General features: G+C 37.3%; 1 protein-coding gene across 19 annotated transcripts in view; it reads right to left on the bottom strand.

Moving 5' to 3' along the window:
- Window positions 1-13,532, bottom strand: part of MYT1L (myelin transcription factor 1 like) — a 299,550-nt gene that overhangs the window by 58,309 nt on the left and 227,709 nt on the right. For 16 of the 19 annotated variants that reach the window (XM_018088859.1, XM_018088858.2, XM_018088864.2 and 13 more), the window contains 3 exons: window positions 11,168-11,275; window positions 7,787-7,998; window positions 1,859-2,106 (listed from right to left, as the gene is read on the bottom strand). In XM_018088859.1, coding sequence (XP_017944348.1) covers window positions 1,859-2,106; window positions 7,787-7,998; window positions 11,168-11,275 — 568 coding nt within the window. The remainder of the gene's footprint in view (window positions 1-1,858; window positions 2,107-7,786; window positions 7,999-11,167; window positions 11,276-13,532) is intronic. The other 3 variants (XM_018088875.2, XM_018088877.2, XM_018088878.2) reach the window with 1 other exon arrangement.

Genomic DNA, 13,532 nt, shown 5'->3' with positions numbered 1-13,532 from the left:
GAGTAACAAAAACCAGCTAGCATCAAATAATCTTTGTTTCTTTCTTTATTTAACATTACCAGTCAATGCTTGAATAGATAACACCAGAAAATTAAACAGGGAGGTAGGGTATATATAAGTCCTTTTAGACACCATTTGCCAATGAGGAAATGCATTCAAATTTCACAGCTCTTTCCCTGCAGATGAACACGTACTAACATTTCATATATCTATCTTGATAATAATTTGTACCAATTTCTGTGACAACTGAGGTACTGTGAAAAATGGGGCAAGTACAGGCTCTGACTTTTTCTTTTGCAGAAATGAACAAGGGTTGTCTATTATACTAGTTGAAGAGAAATAAGAATCTTAAAATGAACACAAAATGAAAAAAACTAAAGGCAGATAAAACAAAAATGCCAACAAAGAATCCCTCATCCTTCCGAAAATGAAATGTTCCATGAGATATTTGGTTTCAAAACTAACGTGAATGTGATCAACTCCTTGTATGTCTGGTGACTTTCCCTCCTCTTTAGTAATAACAGAACTGCAAGAAAGCACTGTGAATGCAAATCTCTCTTTCTGAATTACTGCCTTTTGTCAGAGCTTATATCTAATTGCTGCTGCCAATTTAATTTAGAAAATACTTGTTTTTCTTTTCAGATTCATTCCTTCAGTCTCAATATAAAGTGACACATTAGGAAAGAGGCCCTTTCAGGTTTAGACACAGAAGATTTTTAGCATTTTATTCCAGCTTCTCCCATCATGTTGATATAGAGAACAGTTGCATTTATTTACATATGAGAGATTTCCCTCTTGAAGAGTATTAAATAAATTAATATAAAAAGCAGCATTTGAAAACAAAGTTGCTTGCCATTCTGGCTTAAATCATGATTATTACTAATACCTACTGCTACAGGTTTAATTTGTTATGAATGATGGAGGGGCTTTACACGATAAGGGGAAGCAAACCTTAGCTAAATGTAGAAGAACAGAACATGTCTGCCAGCTCAAAAGCTCTCTACAAGCACAATAAAAATGTTTCCTCTGCACTGCATCTGTCTGCTCAGCCATCTAGTGGTCTCCTCTAGGCAGCACTGTACTGTTTGCTTATGCATGTTAAATACTTATTTCTGAACAGCTATCAGAGCCAGAACTTAGAAGTTTATAATGAAAAAAATAATCTTCTCCCAAATATTTAATGAATGTTAATAGAGCACTGTTTTTTCTTAATGCAGAAATCTTAGTGACAAAAGCTTTTATTTGTATCTGTACAGCCATTTTATAATATACTGAGGCTCTATGAACATACAGAACATTAGTGACCCTGCAATACTGTTAAGCACATTTAAAGTCACCTGCATAGATTTGTTCCTTTCAAATGCAGTGACTTAAGAACTGTGATATCACAGACAGGCAAGAAATTGTAGTACACAGTAGTATGTCTGAAATTTGTACTAAATCTTACAATCTTAGGTCCCATTTGTGACTTTTAAATGAAAATACAGAGTTAAATCTTAATCCTTTCACAAAATCTATGAATTGAACTATTCTAACAAAAAAAATAATCAGTAGTGCAAACAATACCATTTGAGCAATCCAAACATCTTTTATAATTATGGTAAGAGAGAAATCAAAAAAAGGAGTACATGCTATTAGTATCATCCTTTCATAAAACCATTGGGATTTCCTGGGATACTTGTGAGCAGTTTATATATTTCTTTTTTTTTTTTCCTTGCTTTAGCAGAGCCACCAGATTATGTTAATTTCGAGGATGGAAAAAAGGTAAGATGTACTAAAGCTATTCTCTCTATCAGGGCCACCGAGCAAGTACAGTTAAGACAAATCTTCATCAACAAACAGAATTACTAATTTTTACCCTCGCACAGAGATCCTGAGGTTTAGTGGAGAGGTTCTGAGGCATCTCCCTGCAGCGAGTGGAGAGATTCAGAATAGCAGTAGCAGCCATGTGCGCTGCCTCCATGTCATGAGTATAGTCAAAGCTGCTCTTGCTGCAGGTACTGCTGGCACTGCTGCCTCCACCACAACTCATATTGCTGCTGCTGCTAGGGGCATAACTGCTTGTTGTGCTGCTGGTTGGACTTGAATTCTTACAGTAGCGTTTAGCTGTGGGAAGAAATATGACAAGGATGACTCAAAAGAAGGAGCATTCTGCATAAGTGAAGAGAAAAACAAACTGCTGGAGGTGAAATTTATAATGAGGAACAGTAACCAATGCCAAAAAAAAAAAAAGCCCGCAATAAGACTGATGGCTGTATTTCTTGATTTCTGTCTGTGAGTTTTTTATGCTACATGTGTGAACTTGTATGAAATAATCTTCTGTAAAAATCTGCATGATGTGATCATGAATCGTTCTGACAAACAGGCTGGATTTAGAAAAAAAATAAAGACACAGAAACACTGCTTTTACCCCACATATATAGTCAGACATAAGGTACAATCTGCTCAGCTCGTTCATTTTTATTAATGACAGGCAACGTAACACTACAGGACCTTTTCCTATTTACATAAGCAAACCGTTAATTTAAGGCCTAGACTCCCCAGAGCTATTGGAGATCAAGCCCACCATAAGGCTGATGGGCTTGGCCTCTGGGCCACAGTGCCACCCATATGTCCTCAAACAGCCCATTCTTCCTAAAAGCTTTTTTTTCTTCCTGTGTCACAGGCAAGTCTTATGGCAATGGTCATCACAAAGGAAAGAAGCACTACAGAAAAGAAAAGGTCATTGTCACGTGTGAGTTTTACCATGACTTGCACAAAGGCAGAAGCAGTGGCTGTTTAAATGGTAACAGGTACAAGTGAAATGTCCCCCCCTTCAAACAACCCAAGCACCTACAACTCTTCATAGAAACAGTCAGGATCAAGACACCCCTTCCTGCTCACACGGAGGGCAGCAATGCCCGGCTGTACTCTGACCGACAGAAGCCGCAGGAGGTCACAGGAGAGTCAAGGCACTGACAATGCTCATGTCCAGCCTATCTAAATACAAGGCAGCACTGTTGCTGCTTTTAAGTAATGCTCTTTGCAGCCAAAGGTATCATAGCAATAACAGAAAACAGCCCTATTAGCCCACTTATTTCTCCAACCCTCTTCCCAAATGAACTGTTTTAAAAGTGTTCATAAAAAACGCAAGACAGTATGAGCTCACCTCCAAAATCTAAAAGTTTATGTATTTTCATTAAAAAAATAAAAGTCAAGGTCAGAGGATACATACATGCATGTTACAGCAACTATTTTCCCTTAAGATGTAAATGTATACTGCAGAGATCATATCTTATAGCACAGTGTAACAATAACCAACTAGCATGCTGATTAGAGAACTTTACAAAAAAGGTCAGGCCTTAGCTAGAGCTCTTCCGTGATGGGCTCCATTTAAATGCCAGACTCTTCAGTTGTATTTGTTGGAGCAGACATACATATAATAATCTGCTCCCATGAGCACAGCCCATTTGTGAACCACAGGCTGCTTTGGTAGGCAGGCAGGGTTCAAAAGAAGAATCTGAAAGCAAAATATCTCTGCTAGAGTTTATGTCATTCTCCTTTCTCTGAAAAAAAAAATCATGGCGTTATTTTTACTGCAAAGGAAATAGTATTTCACTTAAATCATAACAGATGGAGTTTTCTCAGGAAAGCCACATAATGCACAGGGTGTGATTTTTTTTTAAAATGAAGTGAATGCTAAACATTCATCACATTTCTTTGTTTTGAACACATAGTAGCACTACTGTAGCAGGGTATCCACTAATAATAAATTTGTGAACTGTTTCTCAAGAATTTCATTATTAATATAGTAGTCGGTGGTGGTTTGAGTAAAAAATCAGCATTTATCCATTCTTACTTTGTTATAGTATCCAAGACACACAAGAATTTTCCTGTACTTAAGGAAGGAAATAACTGAGTAATTCAGTTTCTACTGTGTTAACACAGCAAGCACCCTGTACCACTTGTCAAATTAGAACTTGTCAAATTAGAAATATTTTTCAAAATACATATGAACAAATAAGACTTTTGTCATTTGCAAAAAATGTTAGTCTTGTTATAGTAGGTCACATGTAGACAGACATAAGAGACATACTAAATGGGAAATTATATATATCTATATGAGAATGTGTGCTAAAGAAAGGGAGGGAAGGAGGCAGCTTTATACGTAGAACTAACCATCAAAACCTCATGCAGGCTCTGATATGGACTCCTCTGTGGCCTTGGTCAAACTATAATATCCCTCAAATTCATTTTCCCCTAAAATTTAGTTGTGTTGTGATTCAATTGCAAAACACTTTGAAGATGTAAAGTGCTATAAGCATGCTACACAATTATCAGCTTTCAGATGACCAATAATTTAAGCAAAACTTAGAGAGAAAAGGCCATGGTTATTTTAACTTTACTGTAGTTGTACATTTGAAGATGAGTCACATAACCCAGACTGTTCATTTCACATTAGTTTTTTAGGAGAAACAAAGATCATCAATTTCTAATTAACTAAATCATGCTGTTCACTAATAAAGGGAAAGCTGCATTGTTTCAATAACAGATAATTCTGCTTGATACATCGTCCACCCCTGAGGCACCAGGTTTTGGAAGCTCTGCAGTCCATCTATGATTTGTGATTCGGAGTGAAACCAAATGTGGAGAACACCTTTCCCATCAGACACAGGTCTAACCAGCTGCATACCCAAACTGCTCTTCCATCAGACATCCCTGGGGGCTGATTACAAAGAACCTCTCAAAGTCTACAGGCTTCTTTTACTAATTAACAACAGAGGAGTGGGAGAGATCCCAAACACGTAAAAGCCCAAAGGAAGCTATTTGGAGTGGAATTCAATTCTGCCCAAGCACCTCCATCCCCAATATTGTCTAAATACTGAATGTATTATGTAAATTAATTACAGTTTCAACACTTTTTCCTGACCTATTCATTATAGGCTTCCTCTATAGGCAGAGGAAAAAAATAGGAAAAAAAAAATGATTCACCTCCTTCTGAGCACTGCGGAAGGAGATTAATTAAATTGGAGACAGAAGGACCCAGGCCTATTGGTGGAATGAGAGGAACTCCTGCCATTAACTGAGCAACACTGAAGGTGTTGCCATCACCTCTGCCTGCTGTGTCCAGCTGTTCTTACCTTTATTACCATATACCATAAGCCCAACATCCAATACACTATGAAACTGGTTTCAAAGGAAAAACAAGCCCACAAATGCAAGATTTCTCAAGAATGATCAGATCATCCCACCCAACCGACAGTTGGTTGGGTATACATTTTCTGTTTGTTTTTTAGTAAAGCTTACTAGAAAAAAAATAACAAGGAAACAAACCAAAGGAGCTATTTATGTTCATGTCACTCACTGTTCACTTACTGAACATATAATCCCTTTCTCTGATGATGAAAATACAGTACTAGCTGATAATTAAAAAAGCATTGGGATATGAAGTTATTGATTTTTCATATTCTTGGACTTTTTGTCTCATAGTCAGGACTAAAGCACTGTTTACCTGCACATTTCCAGCAAAACCTTAGGCTTACTTTCAGGTTTTTCAGAACTAAATCTGCTCTAATATAAACATGTTTGGCTGACATATGTAATAGGTATGCACTCTGTACCTCCATAATGGTTATAGGAGCCAAAATTATTTTTTTATACACAAATATAAAATCACCTCTAAATACTTTAAAGTTTCTTGAGAAATAGTGGTTCTTTTAAGTGAAGAGTTTCTTCCTGAAATCTCCCTCATATTCAGTTATTTACAATAACTGTCAGCAAAATCCTTGATCCATTCAAAGTCAGGGCCAAAACTTTGACTAATTTCAGTGTGCTCAGGATTTCACTTCATCATTCTAAGAATTCAACGGATTTTCCTGAGTCAATTTAAGGCAAATATGATGGAGTACTTACAAAATTTCGGAGAGATGTGAATCCTAAAGATTTGATGGAAATCACTTATAGCGTGCAAAGAAAACTAAAATTAGGCCCCACCTCTGGGACCACTTTGTCAGGTCTGTCTGGCCAAACAGCACACACATCACTTGGAACCAGATGCAGTGTGTGCTGCCTCCTGCAGAGCCAGGAATATGGAACAAATCCATATGGAATTAGCCTTTCTTTGGCAAACAACCTGCTCCAGCTTAAATGGGCTTCAGTTGTTTTGAGCACACAAGAGCCCCTTATACTTGCTATACCAGCAAGTATAGTGTATATATGAATCACATATATACAGTGTCCCACAGTCCTCTCTGGCTCACATTACTGAGCAGTGAAGCAACCCAGTCTTATATCTAAGTAAAATTTCTATTTATATCAAAGGAAGATAAGTGTATAAATGAAGTCAGTGAGCCCTATCCCCATAGGCTTTTATTATTTAAGGCCACTGCTAAACTTTCACTTAATGTTACATGTATTTTTAAATTCTGGTGATTTTGAAAAGAAAGTAGAGTTTGTTATTATTTGCTGAAAAAGAAGCCTTAAATGACAAAAATATGTATCAGTTTCCTAAGCATCAGTAATGTGATCTAAAAATAAACTTTTTCACAGGATCCTCAACAATACTCTGATTCTTTCCTTTCTACAAGAGTAGATAGAATATATATACAACATTTAATATCTCATTTACCTTATATTAATGTACACTCATTACTTTCCTAACCACAGTCTGAGTCAGTGCTATACCTTTAATCCCATTCAGGCCCTTATGATACAGACATATAAGATGAAAGTATGAGAGAAGGAAAAGAAAGGCACTTTTACTAAAAAGTACATTGCCTTTCATGAGCCTTCTCCTTTCTGCTATAGTGCAAGAACATGCCTGTTGATTATACGAGAAAGCAAAATATCCAAAATATCAGACATATGAAGGCAATAGGTGTAGCAATTTTCCCCTTCTCCACCTAACTAATGTCAGAGTCTGTGTTCAGGCAACAACATAAATTGTTGTGTATAGTATATTTCTTTCTGTGTTCCTAAACAAAAATTTGACACCTGCCTGAAATTTCTTATGGCAGTCAGTGAATAGTATCAAATATTTTAACCAAAAAATAAATTGCTAGCATTCAAAAAAAAAAAGAGATAAAGGCACAGTTTACATATATATATACACACATATACAATATATATGCATATATAAATGTACTGCTTGAAAAATTCCTGATGTCCTCAAAAACTACAATCCAAATTCCCCTTCTTTATCCTGCTGTTCATTTTTCTCCCCTAATAAAAATCCTCTTGCCTGACCGACCCCATCCATCTCCTGAACTGAAGCAAATTTCAGCCTACTCCTAAACATGTTACTTATGTTAGGTTTTCAGTGAATCCAACTGGTGTATTTATGAGGACAAAATAAGCAGAAATGCCTCATTAAGTAAGTAGCAGTGATTTCTGAAGTGCAATGAGACCCAGGTTTTCTACTTCCATATCCCCACAGAGCAAGTATGTTATCTTTATGGGTTACCTGAACTACTGCACAGAGGTGAAAATCCTTATGTGACCCTTGAGGCCAGGACTCCCAGACAGCAACATAAGGACTATCTCTATTACTTAGCTTTTATTGCCATCTCAATACATCCCAGGAGCTTAATAGTTGGAGATGTTCTTTTGCCAGTGCAACAATCCTGAAGTAAGCACCGTATAAAACAACACTTTTTGAAAAAGGCCTTTAAAATAACCTACACATGACAGCATTCCTCATAATACTGTATGAACATGAAAACATGTCTTATTTGTATGATGTTTACATATACAACAACATGATCAACTGCAAACTTGTCTCTCATGTATAAGAGTGTGCACCTCCTACCATCATATCCTTTGGGGGATATATCCCTGGATTGCACCTTGGGAGCTATGGCTCTCTTGCCATAGGCATGGTTGTCATAACTGTTATATTCAAACGAAGTCTTAGAGTATTTCTCTAGTTCCTTGGCCAAGTTGGAGCGGGGTGTGGTGGTGGGGACATTGTTTCTGTAGCCATACTGAGGGATCTCCAACTGCTTAACAAAGCACATGGGCCTAGAAATTAAAGATATGTACAGTTTGTTAGATGCAGTTCAGTTTACTATGTCTGTGCATAATTTATAGTTCAGATTAGAAAATCTTAGTTATTTCTTGTACTCAAGAGACAGCAATATATTATTGCATTTCCTTAGTTTGGTTATTTTCAGCAGACAAACAATATATATTTTCTTGAACAAAGCCTAAACAAAATTAATTCCAATATCACTAAATGTATCCTGCAGCTAAATGTATTTTAAAATTCTGTTTTAAAATACTTCAGGGTTTCCCTTTCCCCGTGTAATTGCATCACACAAAAAACATTTTTTCTTTTGGGAAGTAAATGAAAGAGGGGCAAGCAGACTGACAGAAGAAGTTTGGACAAATTCCTTTAAATGTCGACAAGAAAAAATAGAACTGGAAGCTCCACTTAATTAATGGGGTTTCCTCTGAATTTCTTTCAACTTTCAACAGAGTTGTATGATGTTTTCCTGTGTGCTTTCAAAAGGAACTAGTCCTGTTTCATCCCTCAATATAAAAATCCATGTTCATCTTGAGAAATACACAGGAGAGTCTCACAAGCTCTGTTGACTCTGAGCTGCTGCCTTGCAGGTCCTGCTCACCCTTAAATGCAAGGTTCTGGTAGGAGCTGCGATTCCTGATACACAGATGCACACCTCAAGGAAGGTCCTGAGAATGAATACAGAATAAAACTGCTTCAGTTTAATATCTCTTTCATTTAGGATGAGGGAGGACAGTCAGGAAAAGCCCTGACTAATGTCATTCAACAGTTGGAGAAACTCATGAAATCTCAGTGAAAGAATGCTGTAGTGAACTCAACTGACACGCTTCTTCTGCATGTGGACACAGAAGTCATCAGCTCTCAAAGCAGTCAAATGAAGGTCAGATCTTGCAAACCCTATCTATATAAGAAAATGTTATATGACTGGGTCATAGGAAGTAACTGCTACACAGTGCTGCGTGTCTACCTACTGCATTTAGCAGGAGGTGAGGATGATAAGCAGCACACCTGAGGTGCTTCTGCTGGAATCAAGCTTCATATAATCAAGTCTTTTTTATTTTTTTTTCTTCTTTACTGCATTTATAACAGTCACAGGATCATAAATTCAGATGAGACCAGAAGTATCATCATCCTGACTGACAAAATGAAATGTGATAAATAGTAAGAAATAGGTTTTGAATATTATATCATGTTTTTTGTGAATGAATTCATTTTCATAGAATTTAGCCATGATATTTATGTAAAGATCACCCAAGAAATCATATTAGTCATACTACTCCCTTTGATTTATGTATGCTCATTCCTTTAGACCCTTCTTCCAAATAAAATACAGTGGGTTTATTTATACAATGAGCTGATATGAATAATAGTTTGATCCTGTCTCAAGATAATCTCCATTTAGCTAAAAGATGTGCAATTCAGATCCTGTACAGTCAATGAAAATCCAAAATTTCAGTGGAACAGAAGTCCTATGACTGATTTCTTTTTAAGTAAGAACTTTCAAATGCACGTGGGATGGAAACTGGGATGAAGACAAATATTCAAGAGTAAATCTTAAAACATCTCTGTCTGCCCATCAATTGCCTGCATGCAAATATTATAAATAGCTGCCAAGTTCTTCATCTTAAATACTTCAATGAATTCAAGGTAAAAGGGAAGCAGGAGACAAGATGATATGCATTATTTGAGTTGCCTATAAAACCTAAAACAAGGCAGCTCACAAGCAAAGTTAAGATTGCAGAATAACTTCCTAGGGAGCTTACCAGCAAACAGGATGCTGCTTTTGAGCAGTTGTCTTCTTTCTATGGCAACTAACTTCAGTGGCTTCCCTGTAATGAGCCGTGCTAAAAGCCACTGCATTTTTGATCTGTCTTTTTCCATCAAGTGAGAAACCGTTTTATTCCCTCAAAGAGTGTTTTTTTTTTTAATTAATTGGATTTGAAGAATCTTTCTCTAAGAAACCTGTCTGGGATGTTGAATGCTGAGTTGTACAAAACTGAATTAGGGGCAGTTAAGATAAAGCCACCAAAAACAATCTGAGGAAGGAAAGCAAAGTCAACAGGAATGACGAAAGTCTTCTGTAGAACTGTAATTCTATGGAACCACTGTTTTTTGAAAAGATCATCAAGATCAGATGAACTTTTAAGATAATATTCAAAGAATGATGTTGATAATACAGTAGAAAAATTTCTTTTTAAACAGCCCTATCAGTTTTGAAATCTAGAAGACAGCTAAATACTATGAAATCTATGGGCTAAATGGGAAATTTTGGGAACTAAAGCTGCAGCACTTCCTCCACGCTCTTTGAGGCAGCTGGGAGGGATGTACCTATCCTAGCCCACAGTTATTGCAGTATCCATGAAGAAATTCTGCAGCTCTTGGGGCATCATCAGCATAAGGCTGGTAGAATCACGCGGAAGTTTAGTTCCTTTACATGTATCCTTCACACTTCAGCTCCTTAGAAATAACATTTTTTTCTACCCACATATCTCAAAAGAGGAGACAATAACACAAAGCTGGGTACAGCTTTGTGTAAATGCAGAATCACATATGGATGAAGAAAAGGAGTGTAATCATATCAAAATGGTTCAAGGTCCTTCCCATATGAAAATTTAGGACAATTTTTCTCTCTTTCTGTCCTTCCTGGCAGAGAGCGGGGAACAGAGACAAAGAGCTAAGCCTGACATTATGTTGGAATCTAAGCTATACCTGGCATTTTTCCAAGTGTCCTGCCAAAAGGTGTACTCCCAGTTTGGTAATGCACATAGGGCTTCTGGTTTAATTTAAACTGATATTTACTAGTAAAAGCCTGCTGAAAAAACCAAGACTTACCGGTAAATATTAGTTTATTCCCAAAAGATACCAACTTTTTTCACATTGTTCTTAGACTTTGCACTCCAGCAGTCATCTTTACACCAAACAATGCCTAAGACAAAAATGAGCTTTTCAGCTTTACATGTATTTGCCAAAATAATTACCAACCCTCCCCCATGAAAATTGAGTGGGAAAAATACACTGTGAGAATTGGATCCAGAAGCCCTAATTCTAACTCTTCTTTAAAGGAGATATATATGTATATACAACGTATATAAATATAAATTCTCAGATTAGGTGAATGTGTGATGAATTCTGCATAATAATAAGTATTATAGTGATTTCTAATACCTTAAAACCCGATCTGATGCCTGGTTTGATTTTGACACATCACAGTTCTGATGCTTCTCTTGAGCTTTAGCCAGTTTCTCTGCTGCAGCAATAGGACATCCAGAGAGGCTGCAATTACAGAAAGGAAATTTAATTGTCTTGTCCTGCATAGTTTCACATCATAGCACTGATCCAATTACTCCTTCTCCTCCTTAGCCAGCATCAGGAAGAATCTGAAGGAAAAGGGTTTCCAAAAGCATTTTGATCATGTGTATTTTCTCTAGAATAGACTTCCTTTCTTCTGCTTTCAAATTTGCATGGTAGATCTTACATCTGCTCTTCTGCTCTGACTGTACACAGGTAGATTATTCATCCATGTCAGCCAGTGAACGTACCAGTAGGAGAAGAGGATATAAAATGGAATCTACTGTGCAGCTCTGCTAGCAGACTTGTGACCTTCATGTATTTCCAAATGTTGCCAATGAAATGGCTCCTGAAGATGACTAAATGACAACACCATATAGGCCAAATCTTGTGCTGCTTCACAATTCATTCAGTTCCCCTAATGCCAATCTTTTTGCTAGATATATAAGTGAGTGCAAAATTTAGCCCTGGGTCTCTCAATCTACAGTCAACTATGTTATACTTGGTGTTTGTTCATGAATTTCAGCCATTGAAGTATGCTTTCTAAGAGTAGATGATGTAACACGAAAAGCACTTCTGCACTGGAAATTCAATTAATTTGCAAATGCTGAACTATTCTTGAAGTGGCAATAATAAGCCTGATTCTTGTGGAAAAGATTTAGAACAGGAAAAAATAAATATACTGATGCCAGCAGATGGTGCTCTTAGTGAAGCCGTAAAGCCTTGTGACCTGACAATGGAGGGGGTCCTTTCTTTGCCATAGTCTACTGCATGCGTATGTGACCACAGCTCTCTGTGCTCTCCACAGGAAAATAAATTAAAATAAAAGGCAAATCAGTGCATTCCCAGATGTTCCCTTCTTTACGGGAAATAAGTGGAAAAAAAAAAAGAAGAAAAAAAGTGAAGTAGAGAAAAATGCCCCAAAAGCTGCAGAAAGAGGTGAGCACAGACTGCAGACTGCTCCCCCCAGCCTGCCTTCACTGCCCTAGTTCTGCAGAAGGGTGAGGGGGCTCTGTGTGTTTTGGAGTCATGCCAGAGGGCAGCTGCGCCTCACTGACACACTCTTCTGACACCTCAAATATTCTAGTAGATACTCAACCAGAAGTGAATGCTGCTTCAAGCAGCAGTAATTCCCATAGAGCCTTCTCAGAGGTTTTTGCTGCATCTACTGGCAGCATCACTGCAGAGAAGAAAGAGGTACCCGAGCTTATTGCAGACAGGCTGGTACCCACAAGAGTCTTCTGGGAGACATGCAGCTAATACGAGGAGCTGTAGTAACCCAGAGCTTGATAAGAGTGAATGTCCAGTACCCGTGTAGTCCCTTACGCCTTCATGCCACAATTAACAGTAAAAAAGAATTGGATAACAGGAACCTTGCATAGTTCCTTCTACCCCCTTACCCACATTTCCTGGATTTTTTTACATCGTAAAGAAATAGGCAAGATTTTATTACTGTTCTGTGAGAAAATTATGCCATGAGAAGAATTATAGTAACATTTTGATAATTGTCTAATTTGTTTGACAAAATTTAATAGGCACAAGCATCCTTTCACTAAGAATATAATACTAATCTTAGGAAACTATAGGAAAGTTGGCTTTTTTCCTTGATCTCTTTTTTTTTGGCTAGAATACTTCTAATAATTCTGGTTTCTCATTATATTTGCCTGGTGTTTCATAAACAGACAAAATTCTCAATCAGTTTTATCTGATTAAGGATTTTAGGGTTGAGACTGTGGTCAGTAAGAAAGCTAACACTTGTAATGTATGTGTACTTAAAATGCCATTTCTCATATATTACAAAAAAACCCATTTTAGAATTAGAGTGGATTTTTTCATGCACTGTAAAATAATCCCTGAAGAGAGTGAGGTGTGAGAATAAGAACTAAGCCCTACTCCTGATGACACTGACAGACTCTTCCTTCTTCCTGCAACACACCCAGGAGGAGCCATACCATTTGTTTTGTACCACTGCTGTTCAGCAAATATCAAAACAAAAAGAAAAAAAAAATCCACTCAAAAAGCTAAGGATGCCTATAATGTTTTCTGTGGATCAACTCACCCATACTACAGCAAATGCACACTCGTCCTTCTCAGAAAATACATGAATAAATGTTACTCTTTAAAATGGATAAAGCACACGAAGCACCATCTGTCAATCTTCAGAACAAAACAACGACACACACACTCACTCCCCCCGCCAATGGACTGCTAGAAGGGCTGCAGTTCGGAGGCACTGTTGCCT

The sequence above is a fragment of the Manacus vitellinus genome, unplaced genomic scaffold (genome assembly GCF_001715985.3).
Source record: "Manacus vitellinus isolate BGI_N305 unplaced genomic scaffold, ASM171598v3 scaffold_11_pilon, whole genome shotgun sequence".
Classification (NCBI taxonomy): domain Eukaryota; kingdom Metazoa; phylum Chordata; class Aves; order Passeriformes; family Pipridae; genus Manacus; species Manacus vitellinus.
Note: the sequence above shows the minus strand (reverse complement) of the source record. Positions and strands in the feature narration are given on the sequence as shown.